General features: G+C 37.6%; 1 protein-coding gene across 8 annotated transcripts in view; it reads left to right on the top strand.

The window, feature by feature from the left end:
- Positions 1-271: 271 nt before the first annotated feature.
- Positions 272-21,949, top strand: part of Yap1 (Yes1 associated transcriptional regulator) — a 111,308-nt gene continuing 89,630 nt past the window's right edge. For 3 of the 8 annotated variants that reach the window (XM_076846483.2, XM_076846485.2, XM_076846480.2), the window contains exons 1-2: positions 272-1,072; positions 4,404-4,654. In XM_076846483.2, the coding sequence (XP_076702598.1) occupies positions 752-1,072; positions 4,404-4,654 (572 nt within the window). In that variant the 5' untranslated portion in view covers positions 272-751. The remainder of the gene's footprint in view (positions 1,073-4,403; positions 4,655-21,949) is intronic. The other 5 variants (XM_076846484.2, XM_076846486.2, XM_076846487.2 and 2 more) reach the window with 3 other exon arrangements.

The following is a 21,949-nucleotide window of genomic DNA, read 5'->3' as shown; positions in this document are numbered from 1 at the left end:
AAGGGGCCAGGCAGGGTGGGAGGACTTCCTGCGGCCAAAGGCGGCCGAGCCGTCTGCAGAGATCTGGGGGGTTCGAACTCAAAAGTTTCTCAAGGAGCCTTACACAGGTCCCTGCTCGGTGAAGCGCTGGGGGAAGACTGGATTGAGGACGCACTGATCACGTGAGGCCGGGAGTCTGGAGGAATGTAGTAACTTGCAGGGAAAGTTTTCCTCGGAGGCCGGCAGCAGATTCGGCGCGGGCGGGCGCGCAGAGGAAGGAAGAGCCGGGAGGAGGCGGAGCCCGGCAGCGGCTCGGGCGGGCGGTTCTCTCAACTTTAGTTTTGGCGTCTGAGGCGAGTTTCTGTCTCAGTCGGGCGCAGCCGCCGCCGGGAAAAAGAAAGGGAGGAAGGAAGGAACAAGAAAAGGAAATAAAAGAGAAAGGGGGAGGGGAAAGGCAACTAGCTGTCCGGCTTCAGTCAAGGGAGTTGAAGGGAAAAAGTTCTCAGGCGCCGCAGGTCCGAGTTTCTCGCAGCCCCTCCCGAGGCGCAGCCGCCAGACCAGTGGAGCCGGGGCGCAGGGCGGGGGCGGAGGCGCCGGGGCGGGGGATGCGGGGCCGCGGCGCAGCCCCCCGGCCCTGAGAGCGAGGATAGCGCCGCTCCCGCCGCCCAGCGCCGCCCTCGCCGATTCTCGCGTCTGGGCCCGTCGAGCCGGGGCGTCCGGGCGGAGCCCTCGCCGCCTGGCCAGGGGGTGCGCGTCGCGGGAGGCAGAAGCCATGGATCCCGGGCAGCAGCCGCAGCCCCAGCCGGCCCCCCAGGGCCAAGGGCAGCCGCCCGCACAGCCCCCCCAGGGGCAGGGCCCGACGTCCGGGCCTGGGCAGCCGGCACCCCCGGCGTCCCAGGCGGCGCCGCAGGCCCCCCCAGCCGGGCACCAGATCGTACACGTCCGGGGGGACTCGGAGACCGACCTGGAGGCACTTTTCAACGCCGTCATGAACCCCAAGACGGCCAACGTGCCCCAGACCGTGCCCATGAGGCTGCGGAAACTGCCTGACTCCTTCTTCAAGCCGCCAGAGCCCAAATCTCACTCCCGACAGGTAACCTCGTCGCCCTTCTCCCTCCTTCCCGGGCGGGCGGGCCCCAGGCTGGGGGGGGCGCTCGGGAGCCGCGGCTTCAAGCTCGGGCCTGGGGAGGGGGTTCCGGAGCTCCAGCGGGGGATGGGGGGAGTGTTTCGTGGTGAAGTGGAGAAACTGGAGGCTCCCAGCCACGGTTGCCGGCCACTCCTCCCAGAGTCCCAAGCCGAGATTTGTTTTTCCCTTTGGAGTTTCTGTGGTTGCAGCCCCCCCCCCCCCCGGGGGGGCGTGCTTTCCCCCTTCTTCCTTTCTTTCTTCCCGGGGTTCCCGGGAGGTTGGCGGGAGTGGAGGGGGATGTGGGGGAGGAAGGAAGGGGGTGGGGAGAGTCGGGCCCCGGCCGCGGTGGGCTTGCACAATGCGCGCGCCTCCGCGCGCTCTGCACCTTCTCTCCCGCCGGGGCCGGGCCGGGGAGGGGGGAGGGGGACCTCTGGCATTTGTGTGTGGGTGAGTTGCCAGCGGCGGCGGAGTTTGTGAAGTTGAGCCCTGGGCCCCCTTTTCCTTCGGGGCCTCTCGGTCCACTTCAGTCTCCTGGGGAGTCAAATAATTGTTCTCTTGTTTTCCAGTGTTGATTAGGGGTGGGGGTTTGAACCGGTCCATTTAGTTTCTTGCTCCTTCTCTCCCTCCCCTCCGCCTCCAGCTCCCGAAAGCATTTGTTTCCCTCGCGGCCCAGGCGCTTTCAGAATACAGGATTTGGGCTTCCCCTGCCCAGACTTTCCTGGAAGTTGTTTTTGGAGTTTTTTTTTTTTTTTTTTTCCTCCTCTTTTAAATCCCTGCGTTTCCCTTATGCGTTGGAACTCGGGCAGGCTCGCCCTTAACAAATTTAGTAAGTTCACGTGTTAGTTTTCCTAATTGTAGACTATTATTTACAGTCTGCCGAAATGCTTTTTAAATTAGCCACATCTGTACGTTGCGCAGGAACTGAGTTGCGCATTACAATGCGGAGGTTTTAACACAAGCCTTTGATAATACACTGCAGGTTGACTCATAGTCCGAGTCCTGCCTAGTTCAACTGTGATTAAAAGTTAATGTTTGGGAAGCGATGACTAATTCTAGGATCGCCATTGCTTTTTAATTCCTATTGAGGATATGAACATGGCTGCTTTTCTACACACACATCGTTCGATTATTTTGCCAACTTGATTCAACACTGAAATGAAACGATTAAAATTCCGATAGGCCCTAGTAGATTTATTCAGTGTAGGATTTTCTTTCTTTCTTTTTTTAAGAACTCGCTTCAGGCTAAACTAGCAAGGAACTTTGCCCAAGAGTTAATTGGTTTTCCAAGTAGCCCACTCGGGCTGTAACTTGAGTGGAAAGAAGAGGTACCGCCCCCACTCCTATTCCCCTCCTTTTTGCAGGCCTGTTGTATTTTCTGATGCAGACCAAGGGATTTTTGGAATAGAGAAAAGCTCACTTAACCTGATGACAAAAACTTGGGTTAAGGAGGAGGAAGGAAAAATTATTTAGTTGCTTGCCTAAACAATTTGTTAGATGTAGACTTGGGTATGCTTTTTTTCCATACCCCTGGAAGAGGGTTTCTGGACTCATTATGGGTAAATGTATATTGGCATGCACACTGTAGACAACGCAGTGAAGTTGTTAGTTACATAATAGCCGTTGAAAGTATACACAGGAGATTTCACTACTCGTTTTGTGGCGTCTGTAACCCAAAAAAGAAATGCAACTGAAACATGAAAAGTGTACTTGCACTTACAGTACACAGTTTCACAAGAATTTATATGCAGAAATTTGCAGATACATGTTATTCATAATTCCCTGTAGTTTGTTTAATTTTTTAAAAATTTAAGTGTTGTGCATCTGAAAAATTATTTCTGCTAATGATTTCCTCATTAAAATTTAATCTGGCTGGGCACTATGGCGAATACCTGTAATCCCAGTGGCTTCGGAGGCTGAGGCAGGAAGATTGCTAGTTCAAAGCCAGCCTCACCAAGCAAGTTAGTGAAACCTTGTCTGTAAAGAAAACACAAAATAGGGCTGGGGATGTGGCTCAGTGGTTGAGTGCCCCTGAGTTCAATCTCTGGTACCCCCCAACCCCCCCCAAAATTTTTTGATGGGAAAGTCAGAAATATATATGACTTTGTCTTAAGGTGTAAATGCGTGCTGATGCCTTCCGGTTTTCTTTTCCTTGCCTATATGAATCTCGGAAATCCTAAGTTTTTGATGACCAAGCCCTAATTCTAATAAAGAAATTTTAAAAATATACAATATATGGTATGAATCTGGGTTGCAAATATTGTTCACAAATTGGGAACTATAAATTCTCATATCTTCATTTTCCTATTACAGGAAAAGACTATTTTACAAAAGAGAAAACAGATTCACAGAGGTTATGATATTTGTTCAGTGTCACATTATCCCACTTGGACTTGGAATTCACATCTTTGGGATTTTGAGTGCAGAATTTTCCTGCTGTTGCATAGTTGTAAATATGCATGTACATTCTTAAGTTATATCATAATTGAGCTGGTAATATCTATCTGCTAGGTACAAAGAGGGTTTTTTTTTTTAATTCTATTCATTTTTGGACAGTTCTGAATATTCTGAACTCATATAATGTTTGATGACTGATTTGTTCATCAATAAATCAGCATTTGCTCATAGTGAAAAGTATGAACTTGTTCACAGTGATTTGTTTTTTTCTAGACCTAGGAAGAAACAGTAACTTTAAAGCCTAGTGAAAGAATACTTAGTAGTTCTTTGGGTTGTGCTTATACCTGGAATATTTTAGAACTTGGAAAAGCAGTGCTCTGCTGAGCACTGAGCTACACCTCCAGTCTTTGCCTTGTCCTTTTAGAAATTAGGTTTTAAAATTTAGTATTTACTATCTAGGAATCTTTCATTCTGTACTAGTTGTCTCTAAAAGATGTAGAAGCCATGTTTTATTTGTAGCAGGTAAAATTTCATTTAGATTGAACTGCTCATCCATAAAATTATGTTTATAGAGCATATTAAAATTGCATCATTTAAGTGTTTCAAGAGAAGGTGTCAACTGTATTGCCCAGGCTAATTCCTGGGCTTAAGTGATGGATCATCTCATTTCTGCCTTTAGAGTAGCTAGACCTGCAGGCATGGACCACCACAGCTGGTTTAAAGTTACATAATTTTATAGTATTATTTGAACACCTGTGTTTCTTAGTGTTAGATATTAAATGTTGAAATTTACCTTTGCTATTTAGATATTTGGTTGCAATAAAATTCTGTCTAGGAAATTTGAAAATTTTTTTTTCTAAATTTTTTTTTGTTTTTTAAATTTTCATTTTAATATTCTTAATAGGCCAGTACTGATGCAGGCACTGCAGGAGCCCTGACTCCACAGCATGTTCGAGCTCATTCTTCTCCAGCTTCCCTGCAGCTAGGAGCAGTTTCTCCTGGGACACTGACCCCCACTGGAGTAGTCTCTGGCCCAGCAGCTACACCTACAGCTCAACATCTTCGGCAGTCTTCTTTTGAGATACCTGATGATGTACCTCTGCCAGCAGGCTGGGAGATGGCCAAGACATCTTCTGGTCAGAGATACTTCTTAAAGTAAGTGAAAATAATAATAATAAAAGCATGTATTAGAAAACGTACTAAAAAGTCAAGATACCGAATATTATTTTTAATATTTTACTTAATGTTTATGTCAAGCTCAATGTCTTCTATAATGTTTTCTTTCTAGTTTGGTATGAAGTACCAAATCCTGTATACCTTCTTTAGCATGGTTAATATTATCGAATGCTTGCTTGATTCTTGGTTCAGAGCCTTTTTACAGTCTCTCTTGGCAGTTTGGATAGTCTCATTTTGAGTTTTTGCCAAATGTGGTAATTAGTCTAGCAGAAAATAATTCTGAGAGTTAAAAGACTGTCATAGTCATATGAAATGTGTATGGTATTACTTATATAATTGTTTTATTTTTATTCTTTGGTTCTGGGGATTGAACCTTGAGCCTTGCAAATGTCAAACACACACTACTACTTAGCTGTACCCCAAGCTATCTATATTTTTATAAAATATTTTATTGTTAGAGAAGAATTATAAGTAGGACTTTTGGAGGAGTCTATTTATACAGTATTTTCAACTATCTTATGGCAAACATTTTAGCTGTAGTTTGATGTGATTTACCAGTTTTTCCCCAAAATGTGAAGAGAAATATATATAAATTTTTAGGTTTGATATACACTCAGTGGCAAGCTTCTTTCAAGGTCATCAAAACAGAACCTCTCCTCTGGGAAAACAAGGCCACCAGGTTATTTGTTTTTATCAGTCTTTCTGTCTTTAACGAAATGGCAAAATTACATTAGGCTGAAAAGACCTAAGTAGAATTTCATCCTCTCTAATTTTGAAATTATTAGTAAAACTTTAATTTTGTCTGGTTTGTTTGGATTTAGTGTACATATAATATTGTCTAAAACTAGTTGTTTTGAGGCTGAAATTACTCTTTAAAAATTCTTTTTAAATAATGAGGTTGAGATAATAAAGTGAAAATTCATGTTTTGATTCAGATAAATCTTGATAAATTTATCAAGATTTATCTTGATAGTCTACTCCCAGCAAATGTAAGATATATTTATTAGATCAAATAATGCAGTGAATGATATTCTTTTATTGTGTGTCTTAAAATGTGTTTTATATTGACTCTTTTGTGGTAGGTTGCTACTTTGCATTGTAAAATATAGAGTTTTATGACGGGCTTTTTAATAGCAGCAGAGGAAAAGGTTTGATTTTGAAAAGTTTCTACCAATTTTTTTATTTCTTTTCCTGCAACTTTTTCTTCTTTTTAAAAATTTGTTTTCTGGTATCCTGGTATCTATTTCAAACGGTTAGGTTTCAACCAGAAAAATAAAGGGCCTAAGACTGGAAAGTACACCAAGTCTGGCAAACTCATCTGCATGAGCAAGATCATTTGTTCTCAAGCAGACATCCAAAGTAAATGATTGAAAGAGCTGCTAGCTGAGAGGGATGTGTCTTGAAGGAGAGACAGTGGAAACAAACCAGGTTGTTAGGAAGAAAAAGAAAAAGCTGTACTTTTTGAACCTCTCCCTGCTGGGTCACATGTTGACCTGGGGAGATTTTTAAACAGCCTAATAGCCTGTTTGCCTTCTTTCTTTCTTTGATGCTGTGGCTGAAAGTATAAGGTTAAAAGAGCAACATTTACATTCTTTGTCTTTTTTATCTTACCATAATTGTAGGTGACATCTGCCTATATTTTCATTATTTTGAATGGTCTTTTTTTTTTAAGCTGAAATAGACTCTAGATATTTGTTTTTAAAATTTTCCAATAGGTCTTCCTTTGAAAAGAAATGTTTCTCTTAAAGATATTAATATGTAGATGAAATAATTAAGGGTGTACACATTTTCTCTGCTCATCTCATTTCATCCCTTCCCAGAGAGCCTGTAAAGAAGGTAAACCAGGCCAAAGTAAGAGTCATGCTCTTTGAGGAATGGTTGCAAGATTGGGGAAAGCTTCCTCCAGAAAGGAAAAACTGGCAAGTGGAGAGGTTAGACAGAATGTTCTTTCCATATTTTTGAGAGAGACTCATGTGAAAGTAAGATTAAGCTTATTATAATATGAGAAGGTTTGATTCTGTAAAACTTTCTTGTATCACTTTTCAGAAATAGAATGCTTTTCCCTGAGAAGTAAATCTTGTTCAGTAAAAGCAGGTGAAATGAATTAGTTGATATCTTTTGGGATTGTATATAAAGAGGGCCTCTAAGCATTGTATGTGGAAGACAGATTATGGACATATAAAATTTCATATTTTTTGGGCTGGGGATATAGCTCAGTTGGTAGAGTGCTTGCCTCACATACACAAGGCCCTGGGTTCAATCCCCAGCACCATAAAAAAGAAAAGAAAAGAAAAGAGAAAAATTCATAGTTTTCAAAGTTATCTGCCCTATGAAAATATGCAGTTTGAAGAAATGTTAAGATTAGCTTACCTTCTCAAGTTGTTATTTTTGTGTATACTAAATAGCTAAATGGAATTAATATCCTCCCTGAATAAAAGATGATGATAACCTAAACTTCAAATTCATTTTTGTCTTAGTTTTAATGTCTTAGATCAGAATCTCATACTGGGTATATGGCTAATGCCTGTAATACCAGCTACCCCGGAGGCTGAGGCAGGAGGATTGAAAGTTTGAGGCAACCTGGGCAATTTAATGAGACCCCGTCCCTCAAAATAAAATAGAAAAAGGGGCTAGGGATGCAATTCTGGAGAGCACTTACTTGCTTTGCATGTGTAAGGCCCCAGATTCAGTCCCCAGTACTACCACCCAAAAAAAAAAAAAGTTCTTTTTGCAATGTTTCTTATGTATTTTGTGTCTGAAGATTATTGTTAGCAGCTGGAGGTAGACTAAAGTTTTAAATTTGTTGTATGCTTATATTTGAACAGTGAAAATTTTATCTTACTATATATTATTTTAAATATTTGATGGAGCTTTTAAGTTACAAAGTATAGCATTTATTGAAATTTATGCTCTGCAGGAAGAACTCTTGACTGTAAATGGCCCAAACATGCAAGGTGATGTAATTTGAGAGAACACTTAGAAATGTTGACTTTGGAAACACTAATTATTAACTTTGACTGTAGATAAATGTATTTTTAAGTCATTTGGCCAACACTCTATTTTGAAGGCAGTATACTGAAGAATTACAGTCATCATTAGTATTTTTAAAGCCCTCCCTGGGTCAGTGAGACCTTCTGGAGAAGACTTGACCCTTGTCTTGGCAAGTGATATAATGGATATATGGTACTAGGACAGTTATCAACCATAACATTTTCAAGCTCTGAGAAGATTATGATATATGTGAAAAAGATTAGTCATTATATACTACATATAATACTTTTTCTACTGTACTTCCTGTTTGAAACTAATTTCTTCAACATAGTACCTTGCGATTTATTTTAAAAGAACTAATTCTCTTTACAACTCAGTTACTGCCTTCTTCAGCTGTCCTTATAGTTTTCCTACAGGAAATAGTTTTTCAAGTAGTTGGTCAACAACTTCCTATTTCTTTATAAGCTGCTGAATAACTTCCTGATTTGGTATTCTATAATATCTTTGGTTACTAGGAGTGTTTTTACCTCTCAGATTTATTTTATTGACTCTAATACCTTGTTAACCATTACCACACACAGTGAACTTTTTGTACATACTGTACTGTTATAATTCAATTTAAAGAATGTGATCCAGTGATTTAACAAGCTTGTATATTTGCATTGTTTTAATATTGCTGTTCTAATAATTTTTAAGATAGTTTTATTTCATTTTTATTTATCATTTTCTGAACAGTGGTGTTAGTGTGTTTACTTCTGGAAGATTCAAGATTTCTCGTGGTTGGGATTCACTTAAACGTTATACTGAGTGGGGCTGGGGATGTGGCTCAGTGGTAGAGTGCTTGCCTGGTGTGCATGAGGTACTGGGTTTGATCTTCACCACATAAATATAAAATAAAGATATGTGTCCATCTAGGGGCTGGGGTTGTGGCTCGGGGTAGAGTGCTCACCTAGCATACATGAGGCACTGGGTTTGATCCTCAGCACCACATAAATATAAAATAAAGATACTGTGTCCATCTAAAACTAAAAAATAAATATATATATATATATTTATATATTTATATATATATATTTTTAATTATACTGAATATCTTTGTGTGTGTATGTATAGTTGTTGTTGTTGATGAACCTTTTTTTGGGGGATACTGGGGATTGAACTTAGGGGCACTGAACCATTGAGTCACACCCCTAGCCCTATTTTGTATTTTATTTAGAGACAGGTCACTGAGTTGGTTAGCACCTTGCTTTTGCTGAGGCTGGCTTTGAATCTCAACTTCCCAAGCCACTGGGATTACAGGTGTGCTCCACCACGCCCTGCTTATTCTTATTTTTGTGTGGCTCTAAGAACCCAGTGCCTCACACATGCTAGGCAAGCACTCTACCACTGAGCCACAATCCTGGCTTGGATATTCTGAGTATCTTGATCTATAGTTTAAAAGGGTATTTTTTTTCAGAGTTGTTTTTTTTTTTCTTTGATACTATGCAGGATATAATTTAGGCACATACCATCATTAAATAAAACTTGCCTGGAGGATCCAATTGATGCTGCAACTATTTTAGAAACAAATGTTCCACTGCCCTAATTAAAGCTTCCATGATCACCATTCAGTTAAAGGAAACAAACTGCTTTTTTGTTATAATTTGATCATACCTTCGCTTCTCAAATATTTGCCCAATGGAAAATCATAAACACATATGGTGCATACTATCAGAATAAAGATTAAATTATTTTTAAAAAGGAACAGTTTCATAAAGAATATAAGACTATGCTGTTTTGTTTTAACTGTAGCTAATATAATTCAAATGACTTTCATTTAAAAATGAAAAGCTCTTAACTTTGCCTTTAAACATCAGTTAAGCTACATACACATATCACAACAAAACACAACAAAAACATTTCAAATTGCAATCAAAGTATTTCCCTGTCTGAGGGGAGGGTCAGTCTCTGCCTGTTTGTCTTGCTATTGAAACTGAGTGGAGAGAGAAGATGAAAGTATGCCTTAGCTCTGAGAAAAAAAAAGTGCTTGCTTATGCTCAGTGGGTGGGCATCCCTGGGAAGAATGGCTCCCACTGGCACATTGATTTAGGGAGAAAAACTCAGGAGGAAATGTATTCACCAGTTGCAGAAGAAAAACAGTTGGAAGATAGTGGATGTGACACAGTAAATAGAACATAAAGATTAACTGATTTCCTGGGGAAAATAGTACTTCTGAGGTGATCTAAAAAAAAAAAAAAATTTAATTAAGAAACCAGATATTTAATACCACAACCTATTGTTGCAAGATGGTAGGCTAATTTTCTTTGAAATATAACATTCAAAACTACCCCCAAGCCTCTTATTAACTACTTTTTAAATAATAAAAAACTAGATAGTATTTGAGTAAATTAAAAAAAAAAAAAAGCCCAGAAAACTTTTTGATTCCCTGAGATCAGTTCTTTAGTAATATAAACAAATATATTTTTCTTTATAGTTGGGAAAAAATGTAAATTAGCAACCTAACATAGTAATGAGGTCATGATTCTGAATTGCCTTTTACCTTAATGCTTTTGGGGAGAAGTGAACTCTAAACTTATATAACCTTTTAGTTATCAGAATGTATGCTGAAATTTAGATTTAGAAAAAAACAAAAACAAAATGAAGTCATTTTAGAAATCAGCTAAGATTTAAAATTATTCAAAATTAATTTATTCTCTATTGTAATAGCATAATTTAGTCATTAATTATGGCTTGAAAGTTTAATGACTTGAGTAGCATTGTATGAAGGGAACTCTTAAAAAACTGTCGTTCTGTAGCTGTGGTTACTAAGTGATAAAGTTCTTACAAAAAGAGCTTTTGATTCTAGGATTAATCAGAACTTTAAGCCATGAAAGGGACATTGCTATTTTTATGAAGAAGAATTGCTTCATGATTCTGGTTGCTCAAGTACCATAGCACCAAAATTCCCAGGAATAAGTAATGCCACCCGGGAAGCACTTTTATTTATGTAGGACTTGACCCCTCCTAAAAGAAAACAAAGAAGTTGGTATTAATTACAACAGTCCTTCTTTCCCCCCTTCATATTCAAGATGAGGAAAAGTAGTAAATAGTTTAATTTTTATTTGGCTCTTAGCATGAGAATGATAATACTCTATATTAAATGACAAGTTATTGTTTTTCATAAAATGTTGCAAATTAATAAAATAATGGAAATTGGAACTTTTGATTAAAATACCAGGTTTTGCTGGGCCTTGGTGTAGACCTGCAATCCTAGCTACTCAGATGGCTGAAGCAGAAGGATCACAAGTTGGAGGATAGCTTGGACAATTTGTAGATCCTGTCTCAAAAGGGCTGAAGGTGTAGCTCAGTGGTGGAGTACTTGCTTAGCACTGCATTCAATTCCCAGAACCAGACATACAAAAACCTCAAAACCAAAAAAAAAAAAAAAAAAAAAAGCCAGGTTCTTAAATCAGATATTTTTAGTGCCTTATTTGTGATTAATGCTTTTATCACTTCATTTTCTTATGTGCTTCTCTTTCTCTTTGTGGAATAATTTTAGTAAACTTACTAAATTATTCTTCAACTGAGTCCTGATTTAGTGGGGATAGGTGAGGGGACATTTTATTAAAAGCTCATTCCTACTCCTCCTCATAATTGTTTTCTTAACTTGAGGAGGGTTGAACCCATTGCCTCATGGGTGCTATGCGAGCACGCTACCACTGAGTCGTAACCTCAGCCCGAGGAGGGTTATTTGTTTGTTAACCAGGGGCTTTATTTGGCCAACAAATATATTTAGAGAGATGTGCTTTTTGATAAATGCATGAAAACTTACTACAGAATATTTTATTAGGAGTTTAGAGTAAAGATAACCTTTTTTAGAGTGCTAGTATATGCTTTGACAAAATCAAATATAGATTAGAAAGTTGTTTGAACTCATATATCCCAATTCACTTAATATGGAATAGGTTCTTGGGAAGTAAGCCCTCCAATCTAGGAAATGTGAGCTATTTATTTATTTTTAATACTTTTTTTAGTTGTTGATGGACCTTTATTTAATTAATTAATGTATTTATACGTGGTACTGAGAATCAAACCTAGTACCTCATGAATGCTAGGCGAACGCTATACCACTGAGCCACAACCCCAGCCCAGATGTGGATTATTATTTTGTATAAGACATGAATGTGGGGTTCTTTTGTTTTTTATTTATAAAACTATCCTTCCTCACTTCTTCATTAATCTGATTTTGTGGATTTTTTTTTATTAATTTCTCAAGACAATACAATGATCTTGACATATCATACATTTGATTCAAATGGGGTATGAATTCTCTTTTTGTGGATTTTTTTAAAAATAAAAGCTTGTTTTTTATTATAGAAGTATCACTTTCATTAGAGAGTATCAGAAAATTCTAGAAAGGAGAAAGGAGAAGAAGCAGCTGGATCCTACCAATGAAGGGTGTTTGGAAATACTTGCTTCATCATTTCATTTACAAACATATACTTTGAAATATAATTTTAAGGGAGTAATGTATATTGATGTAGAAAATCCCTTGATATTATGAGGGTTTTTGTTTATCGTTTTATTCGGTACTGGGGTACTGGCCATTGGCCTAGAGCCTATACCTATGCTAGGCAAGCACTGTATCACTGAGCTACATTCTCAAATCAATACCATTAAGAATTTTATTTAAATTTTTTTTTTTTTTTTTTTTTTTTGGTATATGAATTGAATCCAGGGAAGCTTTACCACTAAGCCACTTCATCAATCCTTTTTATTTTGAGACAGGGTCTTGCTGAGTTGCAGAGGCTCTCACTAAGTTGCTGAGGTTCTCCTCATACTTGCAGACTTCCTGCCTCAGCCACCCAAATCACTAGGATTATAGGCATGTGCCACCATGCCTGGCTATATAAGATTTTTAAAGACAACAGTGATCTCTTTTTAATCTTTGGCTTTCAATCTCCAGAAGCAAATACTTTTCCAGTCCTTTCAGATTTCCCCCTCCTTGATACTTTTTAAAATTCCATGCTTTTTATAAAATTATTAATATTTTCTATATGCTTATTCATTATTTCTTTATTTTCTTCATCCTTTACGATTCTCATTTCCTTAATCTTCCCAGTAGAATTACTAGAATTTGGGAGGGGGTTATTTTTGTGTTTTTATGATGATTTAGGTTTTTCCTCCACCTGAGCTGTATATATACTATGATTTTCTTGAATACTTTTATATTTTCTTGGAATTATTAATTGCATTTTCATTTGCATATCTGTAGCTTTTTTGCCTCCCCGCTATCCTCCCCATTTACCTAAGAATCCTTAGTGTTTTTTGCTCTGGGTTACCTAGATTTGTTGCTTCAGAGTTGTCCCATTAGGATGTCCTTTGGCTCTCATCCTGAGAGTTCCTGCATCACTTTTCTTGGTTGGAGACTGTTTTTCTCTTTCTGGATTTGTTCACACTTAGAATTTGTTCGTCCCGGGCTGGGGATGTGGCCCAAGCGGTAGTGCGCTCGCCTGACATGCGTGCAGCCCGGGTTCGATCCTCAGCACCACATACAAACAAAGATGTTGTGTCTGCCGAAAACTAAAAAATAATATTAAAAAATTCTCTCTCTCTCTTAAAAAAAAAAAAAAAGAATTTACTTGTCCCTCAGAAATTTGCTGAGACTGATACAGGTTATGTTTCCAAAGTCATGTAGTTTGGATAGGCTCCAAATGATGTAAGAAGATTTTTTGGGAGGTTAACTGTATTGAGTTCTTTTGTGTCTAAAAATATCTTTATTATCTTTATTTGTTAACTTTTGATGGGCAGTTTGGTTATAGAGTTCAAAGTTACTTATCCCTGGAATTTTGAAGGATATGTTCCCTTCTTTCCAATTTTCTTATTGAGCAGTTAAACCCAGTTTGCTTTCCTTGGGGATTGTATTCATCTTTGGGGTTCTGAAAATTCATCTGCCATGGTATGGACCTTTAAAATTCTTTGTAAAGAATGCATGGTGTGGAAATTTGTTCTTCAGTGTGTATGATGCTCCTTAAAGTTTTGTAGTGCATTTTCTCCAAATGTCCTTTAGTCTTATAAAACATTGATAAGTTCCTAGATAATTTCTTTTAGTCTGTTTTATCTGTTCTCTTTTTCTGTAACTCCTGCTTGTCAGAATAATTCTGATATTCTTATCCCTACCCCACCCCCACCGCAATATTCCTTCACTTAGCTTTTTGCCTGCTTTCTGGGAGATCTCTTTAACTTTGACTTTTTAATGTTTTATTTGATTTTTTTTCAAGAAGCTATTTATCGTTCTTAATTTTCAGTGGTTTCTTTTTTGAGCTCATTGTTCATTTGTTAGTTTCAATAATATACTATTCTTATTTGATCCATGTAGTATCTCTCTGGGGATATTATATAGGGAGTTTCTTTTTAGATTTTCTTCTTTGGGCTTCACTGGTGAGTAATATAATATGGGATCAAGCCCTGAAGTTGTTGGGAGCTCTAAATATCAGTATCTTAGTTATTTCTTCTTATATTTGCCAGTTTCTCTATATAAAAATCTACCAGTCTCTGAGAGGACATCAGGGACTGTGGGTGTGCCAGGTGACTGTATCCAGAACCTCCTGGTCCATTTGTCTGGCACACATACATCCCATATCTTGCTTGAGCTGGGCAGTTGTGTATAAGCTGAATGGATCCCATTTATCAGGTTGACTACATAAAGTTGCCAGTTTAATAAACCATTCTGTGGTTATGTAATTATTTTTAGAGTGCTAGAATTTCAGGAAGACTGGGTTTAGGTTAAAATAAGTTCAAGTAATCTCTTTTCTTTTTAGGTAAAAATCTGTTACATATGGAAAACTACTAGTGTAAAAAAAAAAAAAAAAGCAAATCTTTGAAAACTTGCATAAAATCTTTAGTGAACAAAACCAGACCAGAGCACTAAATAGCTATTACTTAAGAGGGTTAAACATCCCCTCCCCCAAAAGTGGATATTTCTAAGTTCTAAAATGTATTAAAATATTGAATAATGTAGGGAAGAAAGGAATAGAATCCATACATTTTAGTTAAACATGTAGAACAAGGAAATGTGTTAAAAGTAGTAGTACTTTAAGGTTAGAAATGAGCTAAATAAATGGAGATTTCTCAGACCCTGCCTGGAAATAATACTCACAGTTTAAATTTACCAAGCTCTCCTGGATAACTCTTTTAAGATTAAAAAACAAACTAGTGAAGAGTTATCCAAATACAGATGTTTCTGTTTTTCTTTTACACATGTTCAGACTGATACAGGTTATGTTTCCAAAGTCATGTAGTTTGGATAGGCTCCATATGATGTAATAGGATCACTTTTAACCTCTTCTAGCTGGAGGGTGTGTGGACTTTCCTGTTAGGACTGGCTACAGATATCTTATGAGTGAGAAAATAATCATTATTTCTTCACATTGATATCTAAATATCATTGTCATCTATATTTGAGGACAAAGCATGCCCTTTGTTTACCTGTCGATAGACAGGTAAGTTTTCAGTTAGTGCCTATGATACTACAGACAAGCATTTGTGCAGCTTGGGCTTGAGATGTAGCTCGGTGGTAGAGTAGTGCATGCCTAGTATGTTTGAGGCCTTGGGTTTGATCATCTCTAGCAATCCAAAAGAAAAAATAAAAACAAAAAATACACAGCAATCCTGGTGACTCAAGTTCGAGGTTAGGCTCAGCAATCTAAAAGTCTGTCTCAAAAAGGACTGGAGATATACCTCAAAGGTATAGTACTCCTGGGTTCAATCCTCAGTGTAAGTCTGTCTCAAAAAGGACTGGAGATATACCTCAAAGGTATAGTACTCCTGGGTTCAATCCTCTGTGTGTGTGTGTGTGTGTGTGTGTGTGTGTGTATGAATAAATACTGCTGACTAGGTGTGGTGATGCATGCCTATAATCTCAGCTACTTGGAAGGCTGAGATGGTAGGATATAAAAGTTTGAAGCTAGTGTTGGCAACTTAGTGAGGTCCATCTTAAAGTACCACTGAGATGGAGCGCAGTGGTAGGGCCCTTGCCTGGCATGTGTGAGGCCTTGGATTTAATCCCTAGAACAGAGAGAGAGAGAGAGAGAGACAGACAAACACACACACATCCACGATACTTTCTTCTTGATATAAATTAACAGTAGTTCTACCAAGTTACAAGTCACGTTCACAGTGTCTGACTACTTTAAAATTAAATAAAAATAAAATTATTTTAATCCCAGCAGCTCCGGAGGCTGAGGCAGGAGGATTGCAAGTTCAAAGCCAGCCTTAGCCAAAGCGAGGTGGTAAGCAACTCAGTGAGACCCTGTCTCTAAATAAAATAGGACTGGATATGTGGCTCAGTGGCCAAATGCCCATGAGTTCAATCTCGGATGACACCCCACCCCCGCCCCGGCCAATTATTTTAAATTGACATATGAGAAATACATATATTTGGGGTTATGGTGTGATAATTTAATACATGTATATGGTGTGTGTTGATTGAATCAGGATAATTAACATTTCTGTCAGAAATGTGAAGACACAGTGCAAAGGTGAAGTAATGAGGCAATAACAATGAGACCGATGCAAAGAGGTAGTACTCATATCAGGCTTATAGGAATTAACATTTTCAATTCAAGGAATGTGGGGATAGACAAGGTAGAGAGTTGAAGACAGCTGCAGACAGGTTTTCTGGTAAAAACCACAGGGCTTGCTCTGATGAGGTGCTGTGTCATAAGAGAATTCTTTTGTATTTTAACAGAGATTGGGGCTTGATATACTGTCCAGTATGGCTCAGAATTCCTGGGCTCAAACTGTCTTCCTGCCTCAACCTACCAAGTAGCTAGGACTGTACTCATATGCTACCATGCCCAACTGAGAGTCCTCTCTGATGTTGTTGATTATGGTTAATTCTGCTCTGACTTTGACATTTTTTTCATTTTTTTCAACAGTTCTTTTGATACCAAAATACTTAAGGGGAAAACCCCACTATATTACCTCGTTTTATTCACATGTTGAAACAAATTGTATAAAAATGAGGAACATGGATTACAGAACATTGTCAAATATAATTGTATCCTGTACACATTTTTAAAATTTATTTTAATTTATTTTTTTTTAGTACTGGCAATTGAACCCAAGCATGCTCTACACTGAGCTATATGCCAGACCTTTATTTTTTTTAATTTTTATTATTATTTTTTAAGTAGTAGCTGGGCACAATACCTTTATCTCACTTATTTATTTTTCGTGGTGCTGAAGATCGAACCCAGGGTCACGCATGTGAGAGGTGAGTGCTCTACCACCGAGCCACAATCCCAGCTCTATACCAGACCTTTTTATTTTTTCTTTTTACTAGTTTGCCCAGGCTGGCCTCAAACTTGGGACCCTCCTACTTCAGCCTCCTGAAAAGCTAGGATTATAGTTGTATGCCACTGTAACTGGCTCCTAGTATTTTAAATTTATTAATACAATTTTAATTTATAATAAAACTGTGGAACACATAGCAGTCAGAATTCTTTTTCTAAACTATTTAGGTCAGCTATTCAAAAGGGCCAGCTATTTAGGTAGTATATTAAAGGTCTCTAACTTTTTTCTTGGCATTGACTTACTAGGGAAACCTTTTACTTTTTCATTTGAAGGTACCAGACTAGCAACTTACTGCCATACTTATATATTACTGCTCCTGATTTAACAAGGTATTATAAACAGCATATACATTATGTGTAAATGTATGGTGTGAGAATTCAATTTTTTACACTATAGTATTTCTTTGTATATTACCTAGCGGTACATACTATCTGCTGACATGGTATGCTCCTTTTATTTATTTTATGAAAAACTTGAGATATATGGGGAGAAGAACGTATAAAACATACTTAAAATGTTTAAGGTGCAAATACTTACATAATCACTGTCTAAGTTAATAAGAGTACTGCTAATTTCTTAGAAATCTTCTATGCTGCTCTTTAATTATCTCTCTTTCCATTCAGAGAGGTAAACAATGTTCTGACTTTTATTTTACTTTTTTAAAAAAATGTTTTTTAGCTGTAGATGTACACAATACCTTTGTTTTATTTATTTTTTATTTTTATTTGGTGCTGAGAATTGAACCCAGTGCCTTACATGTGCCAAGCAATTGCGCTACCACTGAGCCACAACCCCAACCCCTTGTTTTACTTTTTAGTTTACTCTCTACATCTACATCCCTTTCAGTTAGTTGTTATTGAGTAATAAACTACCCTAAAACAAATAATCTTATAATTAAAACAAATTATTTCTTAAATAGCTTAAAACAAATTATATCTTATAATTTTGTGAATCAGAAATTCATTCAAGACACAACAGAGTGATTCTTTTTTATCTTGTACTAATGGAGTCATGTAGCTGCTGACTATGTCATTCCCAGGGTTCGGGCTTGGGTGTAGATGGAAGGCTGACTTAGCTGGGTCTATCCACATGAATTCCTTCATGTGGCCTTTTCTAGTGTTCCAGTCTCAAGGTGGTTGTGTTTCTTAAATGGCAACTGAAAATTCCTGGAGAAGAGACAGACACGCTCAGGCCAAAGTTTCAAGCTTCTTAGAGCCTAATCTTGTACATCCCATTCTGTTGGTTAGGCCAGTTGGTCAATAAAGCAAGTCAAAGGAATTACTTGTTTTTTCTTTTCTTTTTCTTTTCCATTGCTAAAGATAGACTTCATTCATTAAGAATTGGTGGTGGTTATTAATTTGCCTCAGTCCTTAAATCAGTTTTCCCAATTTTTAACTTTATATAAATAAAATAATCCTGCAAATATTTTTATAATGTGCTGCTTTTTTGTGTGGCTGGGGGAACTAGGATAGTACTGGGGATTGAACCCAGGGCCTCCTGATGCTTGGCAAGTATTCTACCACTGAGCTACTCACCCAGTCTATTTTGTTTTGAAACAATATTTTGATTAATTGCCCAGGCTTGCCTCCAATTTTGTAATCCTATCTACAAATGGTAGAACTCCATTTTTTTTTCTCAAATGGAGATCTAATTTGTGATTGTCCTGCCTCAGCCTTCCAAGTAGCTGGGATTACAAGCATGCACCTATAATATGCAGCTATTTATCAACTTTGTGAGACTCATGAATGTTGTTATAGATTTTTTCATAGCTATATGGCCATTTTATGTGATTAGATCAGTTTTAACACATTCTGTTGTTGAGGAACATTGGGTTAAGTAACTGATATTTGATGAACATTCATATTCTTATATAAAGGTTTTTTTGCTTATATGTACAATAGTTTTTCTAGGTTGTATGTAAAGAATAGAATTGCCATATGTTATAGGTTAAATGTATCTTCAAATTACAAATATTCCAGGGCAGGGATGTAGCTCAATGAAAGAACACTTCTCTATCATACATGAGGCCCTGGGCTCTATGCCCAGCCTTGCAAAAAGAGGAAGAAGAAATGAATTCCAATGCTTAGTACCTTTGCTAGTTTTCTGTGTTTTATTGGTATCCCATTGTACATTTTTTTTTTTTTTTTTTTTTTTTGTACTAGGGAATGAACCCAGGGGCACTTAACCCCTAGCTGTTTTTTTATAGTTTATTTTGAAACTCTAAGTTGCTTAGGGCATTACTAAATTGCTGAAGCTGGCTTTGAACTTGGGATCCTTCTGCCTCAGCCTCCCCAGCTACTGGGATTACAGATGAGCACCACTGTACTCAGCCCATTGTGGTTTTAACATCACTTGGATCATCATCAGTGAATCTGAGTATATTTCATATACTTTTTTGGCCTTTGGCTGTCCTCTTTTCTAAATTTTGTATTTGCTTTTTCTGCATAATTTGTGCTTATTTTCTAATCTTACCATGTCACTAGAACATGAACCTTTTCTCTATATTCAAAACATTTCATATATAGGTTCGTTTAATGCTCTTGGAAGTGACGTTTATGAATAATATGAGGGAAGCGGTGCAGATTAATTTTTCTCAAAAGCCCACTCCTTTCCTCTAGGAGGGATTCTACCTCTGTCCATAATAGCTGCATGTCTCTCTTACTCTATCCTGTTTGTTTGTTGTTTTTTTTTTTCCCTAGCCCTGTGCAAGTATCCTTGTCTTAATTACTAGAGCATTAGAATAGTGGAGAAAGCCCATTTATCTTGTCCTATCTTGACTATTGTCTGTCATATTCAAATGAATTTTAGAATTGATCTATCAAGTTCCACAAAGGACTTCCTGAAATTTTCAGGTTGCCATGAATCAATGGAAAAATTTGGAGAATTGGCATCTTTATACGAGTAATCTTCCAATCTGTGAGGATGGTATGAACACCTCCCTCTTTTTTCCCCCTTACATTACAGTAACCTAAAGGTCTAGAACTAACAGACTAGATTTGGAAACTCAGTTTGTTTCTTATTGACTTAGGACTTTAGGCAAATCACATAAACTCTATAAACTTGTTTTCTTATATATAAAATTAAAGTGGTGATACCTACCAAGCAGAATTATAAATTCTTTGCATAGAAACTGATAAATAATAATAATCTCCCAATGAATACAAATTAATACCTTGATTCTATACCACAATTTTTCCCATGAAGTTTGTGAAATGTTCATTTTTAAACTGGATGTTCAGTTTGTTTTGTTTTTGTTTTCGGTACTAGGGATTGAACCCAGAGGTACTTTACCTTGAGCTACATCCTCAGTTATTGTTTTTTTTTTTTTTTTTTTTTTTAAAGGCAGGGTCTCACTAAATTCCTGAGGCTGATCCCAAACTTGTGATCCTCCTACCTCAGCCTCCTGAACCGCTGGGATTATAGGCATGTGCCACTGTGCCCCGCTGGATGCTCAGTCGTTTTATCATCATTTTTTGATGTTAAAAAAGTTAAGCTTATTGGTGTAACAGATTCATCATACTGTAAATGGTTAGAATTAAGATGATGGGTATATGAATGTGTACTGTAAAATTCTTCTAATCTTACTGTATGTTTGATATGTCTGTAAAAAAATTTTTTTTGAGGAAAATAATAGGAAAAATATACAGTGTTTTAAAGAATTTGCTGCATCTCTTTACTCCCTTGTGAGGTCACAATAAGGACAAGTTAAATTTTACTTTTTTTAGATGACTTTTTTGAAATATAAGCACACATATATTTATTTTTTGCCATTTTTGGGATTGAATCTAGGGCCTTACACATGCTAGGCAAGCCCTGTATCACTGAGCTACATCCCCCACCACACATGTATTCTTGTGGGCTGCTGCTGTATTTCTAAATATTTTACAAATTATTATAGTCATTGAGCTTTTTTGTTTTTGATTTAGAGTCATGGAGTTTCTTAACCTTATCTTCTTAAAGTGTTTGTAACCCATCTCATAATTATCTTTAGATTTTTGGAGAGGTGAAAGGGTTCACCAAGTTCTTTCCTTAATGTATTAAGTACTATGCAGTAAATTAGTTGCTTAAAACAATGATTCTGCCTTTTGAATTGGGCTCAACTGTACATTTTTTCTACTACTGTTACTTGAGGTCAGTCATATAGCTATATTTGGCAGCTGCATTGGGACTGGAGGGTCTGAGAAAATCTTTTTCAAATGTCTGGGTGTTGGTGCTGGCTCTTGGGTAAGCCTTTGTTTTCACATGGTCTCATGGGTCTACTGGGTTCAATCCCCAGTACCATCCCAGTTCCCCTACCCACACAAAAAAGCTGCAGCACATTATATCTTTACAGGTGTCCTTACATGTTGGTGGGAGCATTCTCAAAGGGTGATAGAGGAAACTTTAAGGCCTCTGAAGGTCACTATATAATGTCTCTTCTATATTCTGTTGGTCAAAGCAAATGAGTTAGGACAATTTCAAGGGGCTGGGGAATGACTCAGCCTGTTGAATTAAGGAACTGTGAAAGATTGTGACCATGTTTTTTAATTGACTGCACTTGGATTAAAAGTTTTATTAAATAATGGTAATGGTAGAGAAATTATCTGGGCTCTAAAAACATCATAGTAGAACGTGGCATCAATGGAAAACAGTTTATACTGTCAAAAAAATTCATTTCTTGTGAGTTTGATAGGTGTTTCCTTTTGAGGTGCCATCAGATCAGTTAGATTATTTTAGGCTATTTATTAGATTGGACAGAATATATTCATAGACTTTTGGCTACAGTTCATTGTGTTCATGAACATGAATTCTAATTGACACTTAATTGTAATTACCTATAAAACTTGACTCTGGTATTACCAAAAAAAAAAAAAAAAAAAGGCCCCCCAGACTGTCTCATGTTACTTATCTTTAGATAAATTTAGGCATGAACTCAAATGAAAAACAGCAAAAATGGAACCTGGATTC

Source organism: Callospermophilus lateralis, chromosome 2 (assembly GCF_048772815.1).
Source record: "Callospermophilus lateralis isolate mCalLat2 chromosome 2, mCalLat2.hap1, whole genome shotgun sequence".
In the NCBI taxonomy this organism is placed as follows: domain Eukaryota; kingdom Metazoa; phylum Chordata; class Mammalia; order Rodentia; family Sciuridae; genus Callospermophilus; species Callospermophilus lateralis.
This window is presented reverse-complemented; position numbering and strand designations above follow the sequence as displayed.